The sequence below is a fragment of the Crocodylus siamensis genome, chromosome 3 (genome assembly GCF_052110815.1).
Source record: "Crocodylus siamensis isolate JL-2025a chromosome 3, ASM5211081v1, whole genome shotgun sequence".
NCBI lineage: Eukaryota > Metazoa > Chordata > Crocodylia > Crocodylidae > Crocodylus > Crocodylus siamensis.
This window is the reverse complement of record NC_143397.1, coordinates 108,692,015-108,711,074: the sequence shown is the minus strand read 5'-3', so window position 1 is coordinate 108,711,074 and position 19,060 is coordinate 108,692,015. Positions and strand designations below refer to the sequence as shown.

Genomic DNA, 19,060 nt, shown 5'->3' with positions numbered 1-19,060 from the left:
GAGGAAAGGGATGGTGGGAAAGAGGTAGAAACAGCAATCCATCACTTATTTCCCTCATGAAGAGGATTCATGGAAACCTCATAGTGCATCAGGGCGAAGCCATTAAACTCAGCTAAAAATTTTAGGCTGTGAAAACCACAAGTGCCCGAAGCAGAAAAAGTTGCAACTACATGGTATACTTTTTAAATCAAGGTAAATCTACTCTAACCTGGAAGTTTTTGTTTCAGTTCCAATCCATGTAAATGTTTTAATCCAGGACATTTTTTCCCCCTCAGACGAGGTAGTTTCTTCCTAGCACTACTAACTTAGTTCACAACAGATGTACTGAAGCAGTCACCTTAGACTTTAGCCTCAAGGTTCGTTATCCTGTGGTAACTCCATTAGTGCAGCCATGGTCTTGGCATGCATGTAAGTTCAGACACTGAGGCTAGGGACAGACATTCAAAAAGCCTGAGCTTGGCTGTTGCTGCACTCTGTGCACTCACTCGCTGCCCCTTTCCCCACCTGCTGCTTCCCTGCTCACCTCCCAGCCTGCCTGCTGGCACCATGTGGTTCCCAGTTGCAGCCCCAAGACCACAGGAGCAGCTGGGATGCGGTGCTAGAGTAGTGGGAGGGGGGGAGGGGAACGACAGGAACAAGCAGGAGAAGGGAAGCAGTGACAGATGGGGGGCAAGTGGCAGTGATTGGGAGTGTGGGGCCCATGCCAGTACCCTGGGGCCAGGAGTGGCAAGAGTGCAGAGCCTGGGCTTGCAGGAGTGCTGGCAGGAGCTCTGTTTGCTGCAGGAGGGTGTTTAGGGGGACAGCCTGTGGGCAAACCTTCCCCCTCCACACAAGCCACAACCTTCCCCAGCCACCCTCCCCCCACACACTCACAGTCCCTCACAAAACCCATTCCTACCCACACCCTACACAAAACCCACACACACCCCCTCCCCACATACTCACAAACCTATACCCAACCCCCATACCTCCCACAATATAAAAGAGTAAGACTTTATTTTAAGCTATTATACAATCACCTCTATGGACACTACACAAATGCATGTAAATCACGACAAAAATATTTTCTGAAATGAAATTAACGAATGTTGTGGTACACGTTTCATTTTTAGAATATAATTTGGTATATTTCTGGTTCAGCGATGGCAAACCCCTTTGCTGAAAGGAGTAATTTGGGGGGGGGGGCAAGGGGAGGGACTTCTGGTGGCAAAGGTCAGGAGTTAGGGGGCGGGACTTCCAGTCCCAAGATGGCATCTAGGGGGTGGGGCATCTGTCAAGGGCTGGGGCTACCCATGCAGCCCTTGATGGCTTGCCAAAACTTGGTAAGCGGCCATCCGCCCGAAATAACTGCCTGCCCTTGCCTTGCAACTAACAACCCTATTCCATTTGTGACACCTCAGTACATTCACATTTTTGTTGTTTTGACATATCATGTAAACCATTAAATATTCAAGATGCACAATACAGTAGTACCTCTGGGATTTAGCTTTTATTTATCATTCTTAAAACTGCCTTTAGAGAGGAAAACAAAGGAAATAATAAGAAATTATACCAAACAAAGAGCAAATAATGAAAAGATCAGAGAATATAGTTGATTCTTTATTAGCTGTCTGCGCAAAAAAGGTTAACTGTGATAAGATGCTTAACAAAATTAATTTTAACTAGGAATTAAGAGTGCAGGTCAGAATAAGGAAAGAACAAATTAAGAAATATTTAAGCAAGACAGATATAGTCAGCTTGGCAGGGGCTGATGAAATTCACCCAAGCACTAGAGGATCCAGCTTAAAGTAATCTCTAAACTGGTGTAATCATCTTTGAGACGTCATGGAGGACACAGAATTTTCTTGAGGACTGGGAAGGGCAAACATAATACCTGTTCTTAAAACGGGGTAAATGTACAACTCAAGGAAATATAGATCACTTAGCATAACCTGATGCCCAGAAACCATCTAGAACCAAACATCAGGAAATCAATTTATCGGTACCTAAAATGTGATAAGCAGCTAGGGTTTTTGTTTTGTTTTTTTTTTTAAAGGATCATGTCAAAGTAATCCAATTTCCTTCTTTGACAGAGAAGTAGGGGATGGGATACATAGCAGCTTCAGCAAGGATCTCAATACTCCCTCAGATGATATTCTAAATGTTCAGGTGAAAAAATACTTGAACAAGCTACCAAGTGATGCTGTGGAACCGTCTTCATTAGAATGGTTTAGACCAGTGATGTTCAACCCTTTTCCCCAGTGGGCTGGATGGGCAGTGCCTGGTCTGTCTGAGGACTGGATCTGGCTGGTGGTCCCAATCCAGCATCCAGGTTGGGCAAAGAGGGCACCATCCAGCCGCACAACCTGGTCCCAACCCAGCCCTGCACCAGGGGAAGGAGGCATGGTTTGGCTGGGGGAGCAGAGGGAAGGGGAAAGCAGGCATGGCTGCTGATCCAAATATGGGGGGAAAAGGGGCATAGCCCCATGGGGGGAGGGAGGGGAGGCCTGGCCCAGCTCTTATCCAGATGTGGGGGGAGGGGGCATTGCCCAGACCCACAGTGGGAAAGGGAACATAGCCCAGCTCTGACTGGCTGTGGGAGGCTTGGGGTTTGGGAGTCCGTCAGGGAAGAGTGACCATGTTAATGGCCACTGCTCCCCCCCCACATCAAATTTTCCCGCCTGTGGACAGCCCCATGGGCCAGATGCGATGGCTCCACGGACCATATCTGGCCTGTGAACTGAAGGTTGAGCACTTCGGTTTAGACAAACTTCTCTCAGGTGTAGTCCTGGGCATCAGAGAAGGGGGTTGGACTAGATCACTGGGGCCAACTTTTTTGGCAGGAGTGCCATAAATTAGCCCACCTTTCCCAAGTGCCATCCAACAGCTTTCTCCTGCCCAATCAACTGCTCTGCTTTCTGCTCTCTGGTGCCCCTCCCCTAATCTGCTGTCCTGCTTTCTGGTTTCTATACCATCTGCTGCTGTGCTGCCTGTCCCTTCCCCAGTTTAATTCATGCCACATACAGAGGCTGCCCATGCCACATGGTTGGCCATTCCTGGAGTAGAGCTCTCCTAACATTCCTTTCACCACATTTCCATGATTCTATGATTTTGCCCAATGGCTATAGGAACTTTTGCAAAATTTGTATTATTTGACTGCAATCTTAACTGTGTAATACTCACATTGCATACATGTGTTTTTAGCATAAGCATTTATTTGTTTAATCCTAAATAAACAACTGCCAGAGTACTCAAAGTTAATCCATATTCATGTGTACAAGCATATACATATTTTAGCACCAGCTTGCCAGGACTTTGTTTCACTTTCAAAATCAACTAAAAGTATGAATCACACCCCAATCTTTATGACCTTTTTAGAAACATCATCCAACTGAGATTTAGTTGTCTGAATACTATCTACAGAAGATATGTTTTTGTTAAGGAGCCAAAGCTGTTCAAGTAAGGCTAACCATACAACCTTAGCACAGTATTCCTATATTTATAACTTAGCTATGCAGTGTTTATTTTGTGTTACATTACATTTCCTACAGACAATATTTTTTAGAACCCTAGATGTACAAATAACATCTAGGGCTCTAAAATAACCTTGAGAGGGTCCAGAGGAGGGGTACTTGTATGGTTAAGGGCCTGCAGGTACAATTCTACGAGGAGAGACTGAGAGACCTGAATCTTTTCAGCTTCCACAAAAGAAGGCTGAGAGGGGATCTTGTGGCTGTCTACAGGTTTTTTTTTTTTAGAGAAACTTTTCATGTTCCTAGCCAAATCAAGTCCAAATCCATGAGTCAGTCCAGAACCATATGTGGCCCTACAACCGGCAAACATCCTCCACCCCCACCAGGGGCTTCAGATATTTCCGAAATCTTTTGGCAGGCATCCGATGTGCAGGTCCAAGCCCAGAGGCTTGGGATTCAGATGCCCCCAAGTTTCACCTGCCCTCAGCCATATGGCTGCAGGAGCAAGCTAGGGAGAAGCCTCCCATTTCCATAAAGTGGGCTTAAAGCCCCAACACCTCCACAGGTACTAAACTATACCAGAGGAACAGTTATCCCCATGGAACACTCAAGGAAAACTGTCTTCTTGGACCCAGATACATGGTGTTCTCCTGGTGGGATGAAGAAATAGGCACTACACTTCATCTGGGCCGTCTACAAATTCATTTGGGGGGGGGGGGGCCGGCGGGTGGAAAGGAATAAGGGATACTCTGTTTACCGGGGCATCCCTTGGGGTTACTAGGAACAACGGCCATAAATTGCTGGAGAGCAGATTTAGATTAGACATTAGGAAACATTTCTTTACGGTGAGGGTTGCCAAAATCCGGAGTGGGCTTCTAAGGGAGGTGGAGCGCTCCCCTACCTTGGAGGTCTTTAAAAGAAGACTAGACAAGCACCTAGCTGGGGTCATCTGACCCCAGAACTCTTTCCTGACCAAAGCAGGTCAGACTCGATGATCTACTGAGGTCCCTTCCGACCCCCAAAAACTATGAAATCTATTAAATGCAGCATATATGTACACAAGATACTCAGTGAATGAGGAAAAGAACATTCACTATGCAATGTTTACAAAAAATGCTGCAAGAACTCCTAAGGAGACCTGTTCTGTAAGGTGACAGGAATAAACCTTGTACTGGAAAAAATAAGAAATGGTGATTATGTAAATAGACTGTCTAAATATACACACGGGGCAGAGTCAAGTACAATCCTTACTTTGACATTTCTTGATTTTTGATAGGTTAACCTTAATGTTATCTGCCTTGTTTTTTAAAAGGGAAAAATATAACCTGAAATGACTGCAAGAATATCTAGCATCCTAGCTCTCGGAATCCAGTGTGGCACTAAATGAGGCAAGCATTCCTACCATATTCAGTGTGCAGTTTCCTGCAATGAAAACAAAATATCACCTGGAGAAGAAATTAGTCCTTGGCTGGAGGACACCTACACCCATAGCAGCTGGATCTTAAAGCCTCCTTCCTTCCACTCCCTAGATCCTTCCCCCTTTCTGCACAGCTGGAATCTCCATCTGCTGGGACACTACAGCTCTCTTGCCTCCACCCCTAGGTCCTGGACATCAGCCAGAACCTGTAGCTGTCCAGAGTGCAAATCCTGTCAGGTACACCTCTGCATTAGACAGTAGTCTGGCCCCCTTCAACTTGTTAGATAAGCTAAGATTTCACAAACTCAGCTCTCGTGTGTCAACTAACTCAGAGTGTCACCTGAGTTATCTTTCCTGCTTGGTTCAGGGGGCTGGACCGGATGATCTTCCAAGGTCCCTTCCGGACTTACAATCTATGAATCTATGAGATGATGGAAAATATGTGGCTTTATTTTGTCAGTATTTAGTTGCTCATAACGGCATATAGACTTGATGAAAGCATTTCATTGTACTGACTGTATTAAAGAGCTGCAGCTCTTGGCAGATCATAATTACTGTTAATAGTTTCTTCACTCACAGCTCAGACTTTTAATTCAGGCACTGATTCTGAACTGTGACTTCTCTTCATTTAAAAAAGGGTGCAGTCATCACATCTCCTAAATTCACTAGCTCTCCTCACACATCACTTCTATATGAAAATGTTCACTCAAAACACACTATCCCCAGAGTTTTCTGTCCTTCCCTTACACACACCCAGCTCCCCTCTTTCACAGTGTTACTGCTTTCCCTTAACATGGCTGCAAGAGTGAGGCTACAAAAAATAGTTTACCTTCACATAACAGATTCATAATTACCTTGTAACTTAAACCAACTATGCACTTACAGGAAAAAATTAAAACGTGACAGTAATATTAGAATGTTTATGTTAATCAACTCCTATCAACATTGTCTCACCTTAAAAGCATACACACCAGAGCAGCAATGAAAGAGAAACTGAGTACTACTGCCACCAGCACCTGGTCACTCACTCCTTCTATAATTGAATCATTACTTAGTTTCAAGCTCTGAACTTCTGCTTGTTGACTGGCCATTCCAGGTCTAAAATATAAAAAGAAGATATATAAAATACGCATACCAATGTGCACACATGTATACATACACACATATGTAGATACATACATGCATGCATAAAACTCTTAAATCTATAGATTATTCACTACTTGGAATATATTCCAAAAAACAAAGGAAACTGGGGGGACAGGGACGACATGGGACTACCATATTGACGTCATTACAAAATGAGGTTTTTTCCCCCTGTTCATTGAGAAGACAACAAAGCCTTGTCTTAGAATCGAGCATCAGACCCTTCCAGCTGGGCTAGCTGCTTCCCATGTCTCAAAAAGGATATAGAAAAACTATAAAAAGTACAGAGAAGGGCAACAAGAATGATCAAGAGCTTGATTCCCACACCTCAAAAATGCCAGATCTTAGTTTTCATTAATTTTTTGACTATGATAAAATAGAGTAATTCTTCTGTTGCAAAGAGCTCAGAAAGAACACAGCAGGTCAGAATGTTCCTGACACTATAAATTTGTATTTGAAATCCCTGGGTTTATCTTGTGAATCATGTCCGCATGCTTAACAGTCTCAAATGCCCTATGACACCCTAGAAAGGATCTCAAGGTACCCTGGTTGAGAAACATTGGCTTAAACTAACAAGAGGAAGTTATTTTTCACATGGCACAAAGTTAACTTGTGGAACTCACTGCCACAAAATATTGTGCAGGCTGGCAGCTTAACCCAATTCAAATGGGGCTGGACCAGTTCTTGGAAGAAAGGTCCACCATCAGGTACTGAATATGGTAGATAGGGATGCAGCCTCTGAATTAGAACTAAACCTCGGAGTGCTGGAAGCTACAATGGGAGAGGAAAAGGCCATGGACAACTCTGGATGTGCCCTGTCCACTCACTCCCTCAGTATCCACTCTGTACCACTGTGAGAGGCAGGATCCTGGCCTAAATGGGCCTATGGTCTAACCCAGTAAATAGCATTCTTATGTTCTTACAGAACATTCTTCTACCTATGGCAACTATAGGGTGGGAGAACTTATAAATACCTGAAAGTTGGCCTAACTTGGTTACAATAGAAATCAATGGGAGTTTTCACAACAATTTCAAAGAGAACAGAGTTAGGTGAAGATGATGCACTTTTCATAATCATTTTCTATACATATACTTATAAGGAAAAAAGAATAGTGTTTTTAAGCTGACTTAGACTAATAAGCACTTTTTCTGTTCTTAAAAGATGGAATTGTGTCAGTTCTTTGTTTTATCTGCCTTCATACCATTCAGTTTTCCTAACCTGATAACACAGAGATTCAGAATTAAGTACTCGCAAACTAAAGTACACTACTGACTACAGCTGGTAAACCAACTGGCCAAGCCTTGGATAAACGAAGAAACCTCAGGGTACTCTTTGCTCTAATCCGTGACATACCACTTTTGTATTAGCTTCACACCTGTGAAGGCCAAAGGGACTTTTCACGGCTAATGGTCACTAAGTTACAGCTGGAGTTGGCTCTTATTGATAGAAAAATGTCAGTGGAGAAGATATTACCAACCGCAAAATAAATAATGCAGAAGTGAAAGAAAACCCACTAAGTCATGGAGATTAATATGTGCCAGCAAAGGAGGCGTAACTTGTAGAGGAGAGAACACCCTTTTATCCTGGGCAAATCCTCCTCCACTTGATTTACTGCTGACATTGCCAAAAAACACCATAACACCTCTTCTACACAAACTAAACCTGTACTGTGCAGTTCCTTTGCTCTTTTTAGGTTGGGATGCTACTCAATTCAGGCCCTCTACAGCAGTAAGGAAGCAGAAGCCAACATATTCTGGTCCTGTAGTAGAAAGGCATACAATATTATTTTAAGTACTGTAGAACTGAAGAAAAGTTATACAACTGAAGGCTAGATTCCTTTCATTGTTCCTATATATGTGAAAACTAAAATGAGACAATAAACCATACATGAAATAAATGAAACGAGACCAAGACGTGCCTCAACCTGAACAAGAACTATTACTTCTGCAACACTGGTTATAATTTCTGCTAATTATGGCTTTCCTCAAGCAAGTGTGCCACAGTCTGTTTAACTACTGAAATTCAGAGAAATATTTATACAGAACATTTCTTCTGAAGGCAGCAAACCAGTGACTTGCTAAGAATCAAAATTAAAGAAAGCTGGAATTAGCACATTAGTTTTCTGATATACTGATACATAAAAAAAAACAGCAGACCATTGTGGAACAGTCCAGGTCCTATATTCTACTCTACTTTAATAATATTATTAACTATGTTAATAATACCTTTGGCTTATCTCTTTAATATGACCTCCCAAATACTATGTGACAATGATTTCAAGAAAGGAAATGAGAAGGATATTTCATGCTGGTCAAGAAAATTATCCTATTATTGTAGATACACTAATTATTCTTTTGAGTCTGTGTAGTTATATGGTCCCCATCACCACTGCATCTGAAGGCATACAATCCACAGTTTGCATGAAGCCCACAACACAATTCTGTACTTATTATCTATTTAATATGTACTTGCACTAAGTGCCACCTACACAGCTGTAACAGGGGTATTATCATCATCCAGTATCTTCATTTAAACATTCAGCATCTCAATTCCCACTCACATCATATGCTTATTCTGATGGACTCGTTCTTTTGTATGCTCCTTTCTAAGCCAGCTTCTTACTATGAACATGTTCTAAATATTATGAAGGTGCTTGTAGTTGGAAATGGCTATGACTTCCATTTAAGACAGAACTAAAATTCCTGCTTCTCACTTTAATAATTAAATTTAATCTCCAAATTCAGCACAAAACATCCATTCACCTCCCAAATTTCACACTGGATTTCAGTAGAGGCCACTGTTGAACTTTCAAAATTCTATCGATACAGAATTATTCCCCTTACTACAGACAACCTAACATAACCTGTGCTTTTCCTGAGGAGCAAAATAAAAGTTAGTTCTTGGATAGGAAGGGGCTTGACTGGTGAATTTGTGCAGGAGGCCAGTACTGGGAAAAATGTGTGAGTGGCTGTGTTTTTAGCATGGAGAATTCAGTCCTGGGACTATGCAGTAGTGCCTGAAGAATCCAGGGCTTTGAGGCTTTGTCTACGCAGAAAATAATCCAGGTATAAGAGTGTTTATAACTTTAGAGCTGTGGTCCCCAACCTTTTTAAGGTGAAGATCACATTTTGAAATAAACAGCAATCTGGGATCTATCTCCTCCTGCCCCACCATCTCCTGCCAGACTATCAAAAGCACCCTGCTGGGATCAGCCATGTGGACCTCTCCTGTTCCTTGGCACTGCCTGGGCTCACTCCCGCCCCAGTCCCAGTAGTCCCTGAGCCCCAGGGGCTCTGGGCTGTGAGTTCCTGCCCTCCCTGGCTTTCTCCCCCCAGCCCTGTCCCAATCCTGGCCAGGCAGAGCCACGTCCTCCCTGGCCCAGAGCTGTGGTGGGGCTGGTGCGGGGAGTGGCCAGCAGCCTGGGGCAAGCAGGGGCAGGTTCTCCCCTCATTTCTTGGCATGTCTGGGACCCTTCTCAGCCCTGGGACACAGCCCTTGCTGTTCTGCCAAGGGGAAGCGAGTCCCAACTGGAGCCCAGAGATGAGAGTGGGAGGAGGGAGGCTGGGACACAGAGCCTGGCAGGTGCAGGGGGCAGGGGACGAGCATTGCCTTCCTGAACACAGCCCACGTGGGGCAGAGTGGAGCACCCCAGAATCCTGCTCCTCCAGCCTGGGTACACAGCAAGTGTAGTCCGGGCAGCCCCGGCACAGGGTTGGATCCCAGCCAGTCCACACCTCTCACCTGGGGGGGGGACGACTGCAGAGCAGCAGCGTGGATCCCAGCGGTGCAGCCGCAGCCCCACAGGGAAGTGCACCAGGATCCTGCTGCCACCTGCTGCCTACAGCAGGCTCAGGGTGAGCATGGCAGACAGGCCACATGCCTCCTGGGCCTCTGCTGGGGTGCAAGCAGTGGGAGGAGCCCCCCCGCATGGCTGAACAAGCTGTCTCCCCCCCCACCAGACTGAGATGAACTGTCAGAGGCTCCATGATCAACCATTCAATTGAGATTAACCAGTTGGTGACCACTGCTTTAGAGTATATCAGTATAACTCCCTTACTTATTTATTTCACTATAATAGTGCTTTTTTGGAGTTAAACTGCTTCCAAAGAAGTATAAGCTAAGCCACACTAAAAACAGGTACTCTTATTCTAAAAGAAGAGTCAGTATTCACACAAAGAGTGATAGCAGTAAAATACAGCAGCTTAACCATATTGGTATAATTACATGGGTACGACCTCCTGTGCAGATGAGTTTGAAAGCTATACTGATGAGAAACCTTTCAAGAATGGAGAGACTGGGCTCCTCTTTACACTGCACTGCATACTACCACTTCTTTTTTTTTCTCCATCTCCACTCATGAGGAAACTTCCTGTTGCAAATCTCCTGTGGCAAGCTCATCACACCAGGAATACAGTTGTAGAACATGAATACCTCCAGCAAAGCCCAGGTGGCATTCAGAGATCACAATTCTTACATTTCTGCTGTCCTTCCTTGTCCTATCAAAACTTCATTACTTCACTATTCTACTACCTCTACTACTATGCTAATCATCCCAAGAACTCCCTTCCCAATGGAACCGTTTGGCCCCAAGGCAAAGACAAACTCAGACATATCTGTAGGCTCAGGGGTGATCTGATGGCCACCTATAAGTTTATCGGGGTGACCACCAGGATCTGGGGGAACGTTTGTTCACCAGAGCGCCCCAAGGGATGACGAGGTCGAATGGTCACAAACTCCTGCAAGACCGTTTCAGGCTGGACATAAGGAAGAATTTCTTTACTGTCTGAGCCCCCAAGGTCTGGAACAGTCTGCCAGCGGAGGTGGTTCAAGCACCTACACTGAACACCTTCCAGAGTAAATTGGATGCTTATCTTGCTGGGATCCTATGACCCCAGCTGACTTCCTGCCCTTTGGGCAGGGGGCTGGACTCGATGATCTCCCGAGGTCCCTTCCAGCCCTAATGTCTATGAAATCTGTCTGAAGGTATTGTAGTTTATGAGCTAAACCAACACTGCAGCCTTGTTCTTTAACATGGCAAGACAATAATAGTTACTATGGAAGGATCTACTAGCATGAGCAGCAGAAGCAAAGCAAAATGTATGGGGATTCCTTCCCTCTGATCTACTCCCTTGCTGTGCTCCCTGCTGACCCCAGATGCCCAGGCAGCCTTGATGGATTTTCCCAGGTCTGTAACCCACAGTCCTATCTGAACCTTATGTTAAACTGTTCCTGACACAACAGGTGAACAAGCAAGATTCACAGGATAAAGCCAGCAAGTACAGCTAAGAAACCATAGTGTCAGAAACACTCTGATCTGTTGTGGTCTTTCTGAGTTCTTTGTAACAGGGGAATTGCTCGATTATTTTTCCACACTCGAAAAAAGAGAAAATTAACAGTTAGCATTTTCTGAAGGGTACCTTGGGTATAATGAGAGGTGCCTTGAGTCTAAAAAGGCTGAGAATCACTGGTTTAAACCTTGCTATATAATATTTAAGAACTGTATGTGGCAGAAAAGGAGATATTTATTCCCTTTCCAACCAGCTTTTCCATTAAACATATTCTAATACAGCAATGCATAAAAGATGGATTGCTGAAATTGTCATCTTCTAATGCTAGGAAAAATCTTATTGATAATGTTTGTTTTGTCCCAGAGACAATCCATGAATTTTACTAAATATTTCCCCTGATTACCTCAAGTACCTATTTCCTAACATGGCTCACTCCTGGATGAAGGCCCACTCTAAAGAGGGAGTGGGGATCTGTCCAGATGTGGGAAACAAGCTGCAAGGGAAGTGTCTACGACTGAATGGTTCCGGGAGTCCTGCTCTTGCTGTTCCAACTAGCCGCCAAAGCAGAAATGGTCTGTAAAATCCCTGCAGAGCCCTCACAGACAGCAGCAGTTGAGGTTCATTTTGAAGATTCTCTCACTGAAGGAGCTGGGAGAAGGGAAGGTGACTTTTGTCTAAATCCATAGTGATTTACTTTTCACAATGTTCTCCAAAGTGTATGCCATCAGATTTAGAAGAATATCAGATGTTAACCTGCAATTGCTGTTTCTTAAAATTAAGCCACGTACTGAATCTATTGCAAAGCCCTGGAAAAAACTCTTAAGGAAATTTAGTTTAAGGAATTTAAACACATGCACATGCTTACAATGAGCTCCGAGTTGAGCACAGACCTCTAGCCATTATTCTCTGGGTTGCAATTGTTATATCCAACTTTTTTTTTTGCCTATCTGTTTGCCAGGAATACTCCCTTGACTGGACTATGCGGACTGGCTATCACAGAGTTCAAAGCAGGCTAAACTACAGATAGCCATTTAAGTCACCAGATCCACGTAAATAATGATAGGGAATTCTCACTATGCCTTACTGAGAATCAAAAAAAATTGAGGAAGAATTGCACAGTTCTTCTCTAGCTTTGTAAATTTTCTTTTATATATCTGATTTGTTGTTTTCATTTTCTGTAAATAAAACTGCTTGTGAAGGTGAACCCTCATTTGTACTTAAACCTAGGAAACTTACTTTAAAGTTTAGGATACTTTGCTCAAAGCACTGTCTTAAGAGTTTACTATTTCTCTTTTTAGAAACTAAGGGAGATTCATGCATGAAAGTTTTAAAACAGTGGTGCTCAAATGGGGTGCCATTTACCACAGTTTTACCTGCCCTATATGGCTCTGTTTCTGTGAAATGCCATATGGAATCAAACCAGGAAGGGCTGTAGCAAGAGCAGTCTCTCCTGCCTGTTTTAGGCTTATCAATAATCCTAATGGAGGCAAAAGCAGGCGTGAGTGTCCCACAACCCTTCCTGGCCTGGCTGTGCATGAGATACATGGTATTTTTACCTGGCTGTGGCAGCAGCACCCTGGTTGAGAATCACTGAGATCAAGCTGAGACAGCACAAAAGTAGTTCTCAAATGGGATGCTACCAAACACAACAATGTTGTGGTGGGGTGCCCTGAATCCTAAAAGTTTGAGAACTACTAATTTAAAGCCGTTTGCTGAGCATGAGTGAACAATCACTTCTGTCAGGACCTAAGCCGAACACAAGAAAAGGGTGAAGGGGATCCATGAGGGAAAGCAGTGTTACTAGCAAGACTGAAATTCTGCAAATTTGTGTCATTTATAACCTGGTTATATCTCCTAAAAGAGCATCTTCTTTATGACCTCCTGGGAACCTCTGAGGGCTAAAAGGAAGGGAAGGTAGTCCACCTCCTTTACTGGTCATGCTCTGCTGCTGGATTGGGTCTGTTCACACAAAATGAGGAGTGAACAGCAGCCATCAAGTACTCACTGGTATCAGAAAGCTTACACCTTCCACAGAAGCTGAGATTGGCTAGGTAAAACAGCTCATAGGAAGGTTCTTGCTTTATGGCTCTCTCAAAGTATATTAGAACTGTGCCTATAATGTTGGGACATTGCTGCTGGGAGCAGAAATTTCTTCCTCCTGGTTGCTACTAAGGGGAAGCAAGGAGGGGGAAAGGAAATGAAAGTGGGGGGGGAAGGGAACTTCCCTTCACTCAAGATTCAGGAAGCACCTGTTTTTTTAGCAAGCTGTGGAACAAAGGCACACATGCCAGTAGTATGGACCAGTTTTGAAAAAAAAATTACCCTCCTCCCCCTAGTTCCATGACACCAATTCTTGCCAGGCCTCAAGAAAATGGAGCTGCCTTGTGACTTCGTAAACTATCTCAGTACAGACCGTGCCCAGATTTCACTATAGCCTGATCAGCAGGGATCTGGGTTTTCCATTTGCTAAGGAAAAATGCGGACTCTCCTTTACAGGAGAAAATCACGGGAAACGGAGTGTTTCCCCTTCCAGGCTGGCAGAGTTCTTGGAGCTTGGGGGAGCGGATGCAGGGGGCACCATGTACATGTGTGCGTATGCACACGGCCAGCAATAAAGCCAGGCAGCAGTGGAGACCAGTTCCCCGCAGCTGCCTGCAGGTAAATCTAGGGTGTGGGGCATAGGCAAGGGGGGGTGGGGAAGAGAAGAGGGAAGGGAAGATTGAGGTGGACACAGTGAAGGAGGGAGGGAGTGGGGCAAAGTTGGTGGCTGTGGTTGGAGACACTGCCTAACCAGGGTGCTGTGCAGTCCCCAGTTGCCTGGTTGTGCGATGGGGATGGTTCTGGGCAGAACCTCAGGGACACAGAGCCCTCCCCCCAGCAGTGGGACCAGCTGGTTGGGTCTCGGTCTCTGCAGAGACCCATCCCCCCGCCCCCCGAGGACTCCTGGGGAGAGAGACCCCTTCCCCCTGCAGCGCACTGGGCTGGCTCATGGCCAGCTCCACTGGCTGATACCAGGGAGGATTCTCCACTGCAGGGAGATGCAGTATCCCTGCTTCCCTCTGCCCAGCCAGGCCGTGGGTCTTAGCTGGCTGGAGGGAAAAGGCAGGACTAGGATTAAAGGCTGTCACTGACAGCCTGGGGGTAGTCTCCAGCAGCCTGGGGAGCCTGCAGAGCATGTTGGGAGGCAGGCAACAGAACTGCCTGCCTCCTGGCCTTGGCCAATGCTTGGAGGCTGCAAGCCCGCCACACCAAACGCTAACCGTCTGTCACACTGTAATTACGTGCTTTGTGTAAAGTGCAAAAGTTACAGAGTGATCAGAAGTGCCCTCTTCAGTTGTGTACACACCCATAGTGCTCAGCCAGGGGCCAGAAGTATCTACATCACAATCCTTGATGACTGCAAAATGTAACTAAGCACATACTGCTGGCAGACACTGGAGGTGTTTGGAGAGACAAAGAATGGAAATATAGCCTTGCAATATGACCAGTACAGTTTACTATGGCACAAAATCTTCTCGACTGCCCTCTATCATAGTGTTCATGACTAATGATAAACACAAATGATAATTTACTCACTTGTCAACAAAGAATTACGTGCCCTAAGCAAGCAGACTATTTCAAGGTTAACTATCTACTAAAAAAAACTGCCTTGGTCAGAAGCTGTCTTCTTGTTCTGCATCTCTCCTTTCTCATCCTGAATACAAAAGCAGACTTGATTTTTGTAAGAACATATACAGAACAAAAAATTTAAAGGCACAAAGAAGCATTTCAGTAAAGATGCATCATCTCATCATGCTTCTGAATTTCTAATTATTACAAAGACTCTTATTAATGTGGCACAGCTAGAGCAATGCCACGTGCCAGGGATTCAGTGTCTACTACAACATATAAAATAATTGTTGACTGCTACCCAAAGTCAGAATATCCAAATTTTACTGCATTTTTTGCACATTTGAACTCTTCCTAGTTCACCAGGGACACGTATTATGTGCTGTTATGTTCCCCACACAGATAGCAAATATCCTGGAACCACTACACAAGCATCACGTGTATAATGAAAGTAAAAAGTAAAGGTCTTTTCTGTGGGGCTACGGAATGGTTTAGAAATGACAAAGTGAGAAACAGAAGTACTATTACTGAAAAATTCAACGAGTAACCAAGAAACCAGCAGCTTGCATACTTTTGTTCAGTTTCAGGGCATGGCACAGAGTTTATCAGTTTGCTGAATCACTTAAAAACAGGTTAGATGTGACTGTAACATTTTAACGATGAATTTGGAGTGGACAAGGGGAGACTATCTGAAATACCATTTCTCAGATGACATTTTGACAGTTTTCTTCTCCTAGGCATTTTTTTCTTAATGCAAAATTGGCAGAACACACTCATCTCTTAAACAGTTAACATCAGTAAGGACTGTGCTAATAGGCTAGGCTTCTAATATTTTTTACATGCTGTCTCACACTGGTATAAATGCTGCCTCTGAAAAGACTAATCAGTTTCTTTGATTGTTTTGGAGGTGAGGCCCCAAAGATAAACCAGTTAAAAATGATTTATCAAACCCAGGCCTAGAATAAAAATGCGCTAGTGCAGGGGTTGTCAACCAGGGGTACTTGGGCCAGTCCTAGGCAGTACACGTGGGCAGGCAGAGACAGAGTGCCATCGCCTCCCAGGAGCAGGGTCAGGGCATGGCGAGGCCAGTAGCTCCCCTCTGTGGGTCAGGGAAGCTTGCACGTGGTGGCCACCGCTGCCATACACCAGCCCAGCGAGCTTCCCTCCCACCCTGGCTGTGCTCCTGGGAGGCAGTGGTGCCACCCATGCTCTGCCCCTCCTCTCCTGCTCAACTGCACGCTCCCCACCCTGCTCAGCATCTGGCTGCCAGGGGTACTTAGACTAAAAAAGGTTGAAAACCCCTGTGTTAGTGTAATGGAAAGATAAGGCAAAAGATGAAACATTTAAAAAGACAGCAAGAGTTATATGAGTAAATAATTCAAAAATAAGTGTTTTGAAAGCAAGAGAAAGACCTGAGAGCTTGTCCACATTGTTAATAGATCTAAAATAAGTAGGTCTAATTCACAACTATAGTTTTCTAATATGATTGCCCTATTTATAAAAAGTCATTTTTTTTAGTAATTTAACTTATTTTTAAATAAGAGTGCCCACAAATAGAGTTCTTTTGAAAGAACAGATATGTAAATTACAACTTATTAGTTATTTTGGTTCCATCCCCCATACCAACAAACCTTCTTTATCAAGGATAAAAGCCAACTTCCAAACACTGGGGCCTATGTGCAAACTTTCCTTCTAGAAAGGTTGCTCTCTGCTTTCAGGTTTTTTCCTTCAAAACAGCTGGTACTGGCCACTTTCAGAAATAGGAGACTGTTCTAAAACAGACCATTGATCTGACCCAGTTTCTGTAACTCTTACATTTCTTTAGTCTATTATGTGCAGTATCCAAGGGATCTTTTAACAGTGAATGCAGAAGACAGGCCTCAAAGGAATAAGCATATGGGCACAGGAATAATATTGGCAAGGCAGGAAATACAGCATCAACTTGGTAGAGTCTCTAGCACCCGGATGGGCTGGAGGGCCACTTAAGTTTTGGTGAGCCACTGAGGGCCACACAAAATCTTCTAGAAAATATAATTTTGACAAATTATAGATGAAAAACAAATCATACTAAAAAAAAAAATCAAATCTCTACTGTAACATATTTTAATTTTATTTAAATAAATTGTCCTGATTTATGTTTTTTAAGCAGTGTATATAGAGGTGCTTGCATAGTACGTCAAAATAAAGTCTTACTCTTGTATTTTGTGTGTGTGTGTGTGTGTGTGTGTGTGTGTGTGTGTGTGTGTGTAGGGGGGGTGCACGTGTAGGGGCACTGCCCACACACTAGGTCCTGGGAGCTAGGTGGGGGTGGGGGGAGGGATGGGGTGGCAGGAGGCGTGTGCAGCAGAGCTTGCTTAGGTGATACAGGTGCAGGTGTGGTCCACCTTCACCCCTTTCTGGCCCTCAGCTGCCCATACAGTGCTTTGCATGGGGCCGAGCTCCCCAACTCCCACCTGGGGCAGCCTGTGCTGGGCTCCCGCCCCCCGGCCGGAGTGCACAGTTTTTGGATGAGGCTGTTCCTGGTGCGGCTCCATCTGCCCAGGTACTGCTCAGCATCCCCCTGCCTCCAGCAGCTCCTCCTCCTGCCCCTACTGTGCCACTTTGGGCAGCAGGTAGCACTGGGAAGTGGTGGTAGCAGCCATAAGGATGCATGCTGGGCACCATGCACTCAATCAGACGGCCGGGGAGGTGGAGAGGGAGGGGGTATCTGAGGCTGGGCAGTTCCTGTCCCGCACATGAGGCTCCAGCTCCCAGCTGCCTTTCACCTGCAAGTGGCTGCTCATGGCATCGGGCAGGCAGAGTCGGTGGAAGGTGACTAGGAGATGGACCTTGTGCACTGGGGCAAGAGTCACCTGGCTGCAGCTTCCTCGCCTTGCCTGGCTGGTTCTGTGGTTCCTACCACGTCTCCATGGCAAATGCTGCCGTTTCCCAGTGCTACCTGCTGCCCACAATGGCACAGCAGGGACAGGAGCTGCCGCTGGAGACATGGGGAGCTGGGCAGCTGCAGCAGTACCAGAAACAGCCCTGCTGGGAAGCTGCGTGCACTGACCAGGGTTGAGGCCATCAGGGAGCATGGGCACGAGCACTGCATGAGCTGTCCCAGGCCAGATACAGTCAATTGGCAGGCACCTGCCCGCAGGCTGGATCCAGCCTGTAGGCTGTATTTTGCCCACCCCTGCTCTAGCACCACCTATTATTTTAACTAGAAAATCATTCATCAGTTATGAAAACCTGAAATTTACTGATTTTATCAGGTGACATTACAGTTAACAGAACAATTATCCTCCACATAGAAGACTTCATCTGACAAGAATGAGTGACTGAAAATACTTTTTCATGGACTGTATTAAGACTGCATGACAGAGGGGTTTTTTAAATGGGAAATTTTAAAATATTAAGCTTTGTAGGAACCTAATATCAGAAGGTTGCAGACACACACTCTGTGGCTTCTTTCCAGTATTTTATAATATGCCAAAGAGATGCCTAATAAACCTGATTCACCTTCTACCATAGCCTTTTAGAACAAAAATTCTCTCCTAATTACACAGTTGGTCCAATAACCAGTATTACTAGAAAAACCTTGTTTTTTAAGAGTTGAAAGCACGCCCAAGTTCGTTGTAATGATAAGAATGAAGATATAGGAATGTGAATTTCAGCATGGGCTGTACAAGCCAACCTTAGACCTGACATACATATTCAGGATGTCACCTTGTGCTGCTATATTGTCACTGTAACCATGTCCTTATTGCAGTGCAGGCATGTGCAAGAGCCAGAAGCAAGCCATCTGGCAGATGGCATCTTCATAGAATGGGGATTTGTTTACAGGGGTTGCCTCCAGTAGCCAATAGGGCTTTTGTTGATTTTGTGACTATGGCCCCCTCCAGACATTTATTGCAGGTTAAAAGTGAGCACCCTACAACTTTTCTTTAAACATTTCAGACATTCAGGCAAGTTATTCCATTATAAAAATGGAAAATGAACAACAATGTTCTACTTTTAACATGGAACATTTCTGTGGCTGGCTAAACAGCAGGATTTTAAGCCTGCCAGCATAAGCAAGGGGAACCTATCAGTTCCTCCCACACAAAGATATTTAAAGTCACACTGTGCATCCCAATACTAGACTAAAGTGGGACTTTAACTGTCCTCC

The 19,060-nt window shown here is 44.7% G+C and overlaps 1 protein-coding gene across 3 annotated transcripts in view; it reads right to left on the bottom strand.

The window, feature by feature from the left end:
- The window catches only part of RNF170 (ring finger protein 170), a 34,395-nt gene that overhangs the window by 11,923 nt on the left and 3,412 nt on the right, over positions 1-19,060 (bottom strand). For 2 of the 3 annotated variants that reach the window (XM_090038953.1, XM_090038951.1), the window contains exon 3: positions 5,824-5,967. The exons of the other annotated variant lie outside the window; for it this stretch is intronic. In XM_090038953.1, coding sequence (XP_089895079.1) covers positions 5,824-5,960 — 137 coding nt within the window. In that variant the 5' untranslated portion in view covers positions 5,961-5,967. The remainder of the gene's footprint in view (positions 1-5,823; positions 5,968-19,060) is intronic. 3 annotated transcript variants of the gene reach the window in all.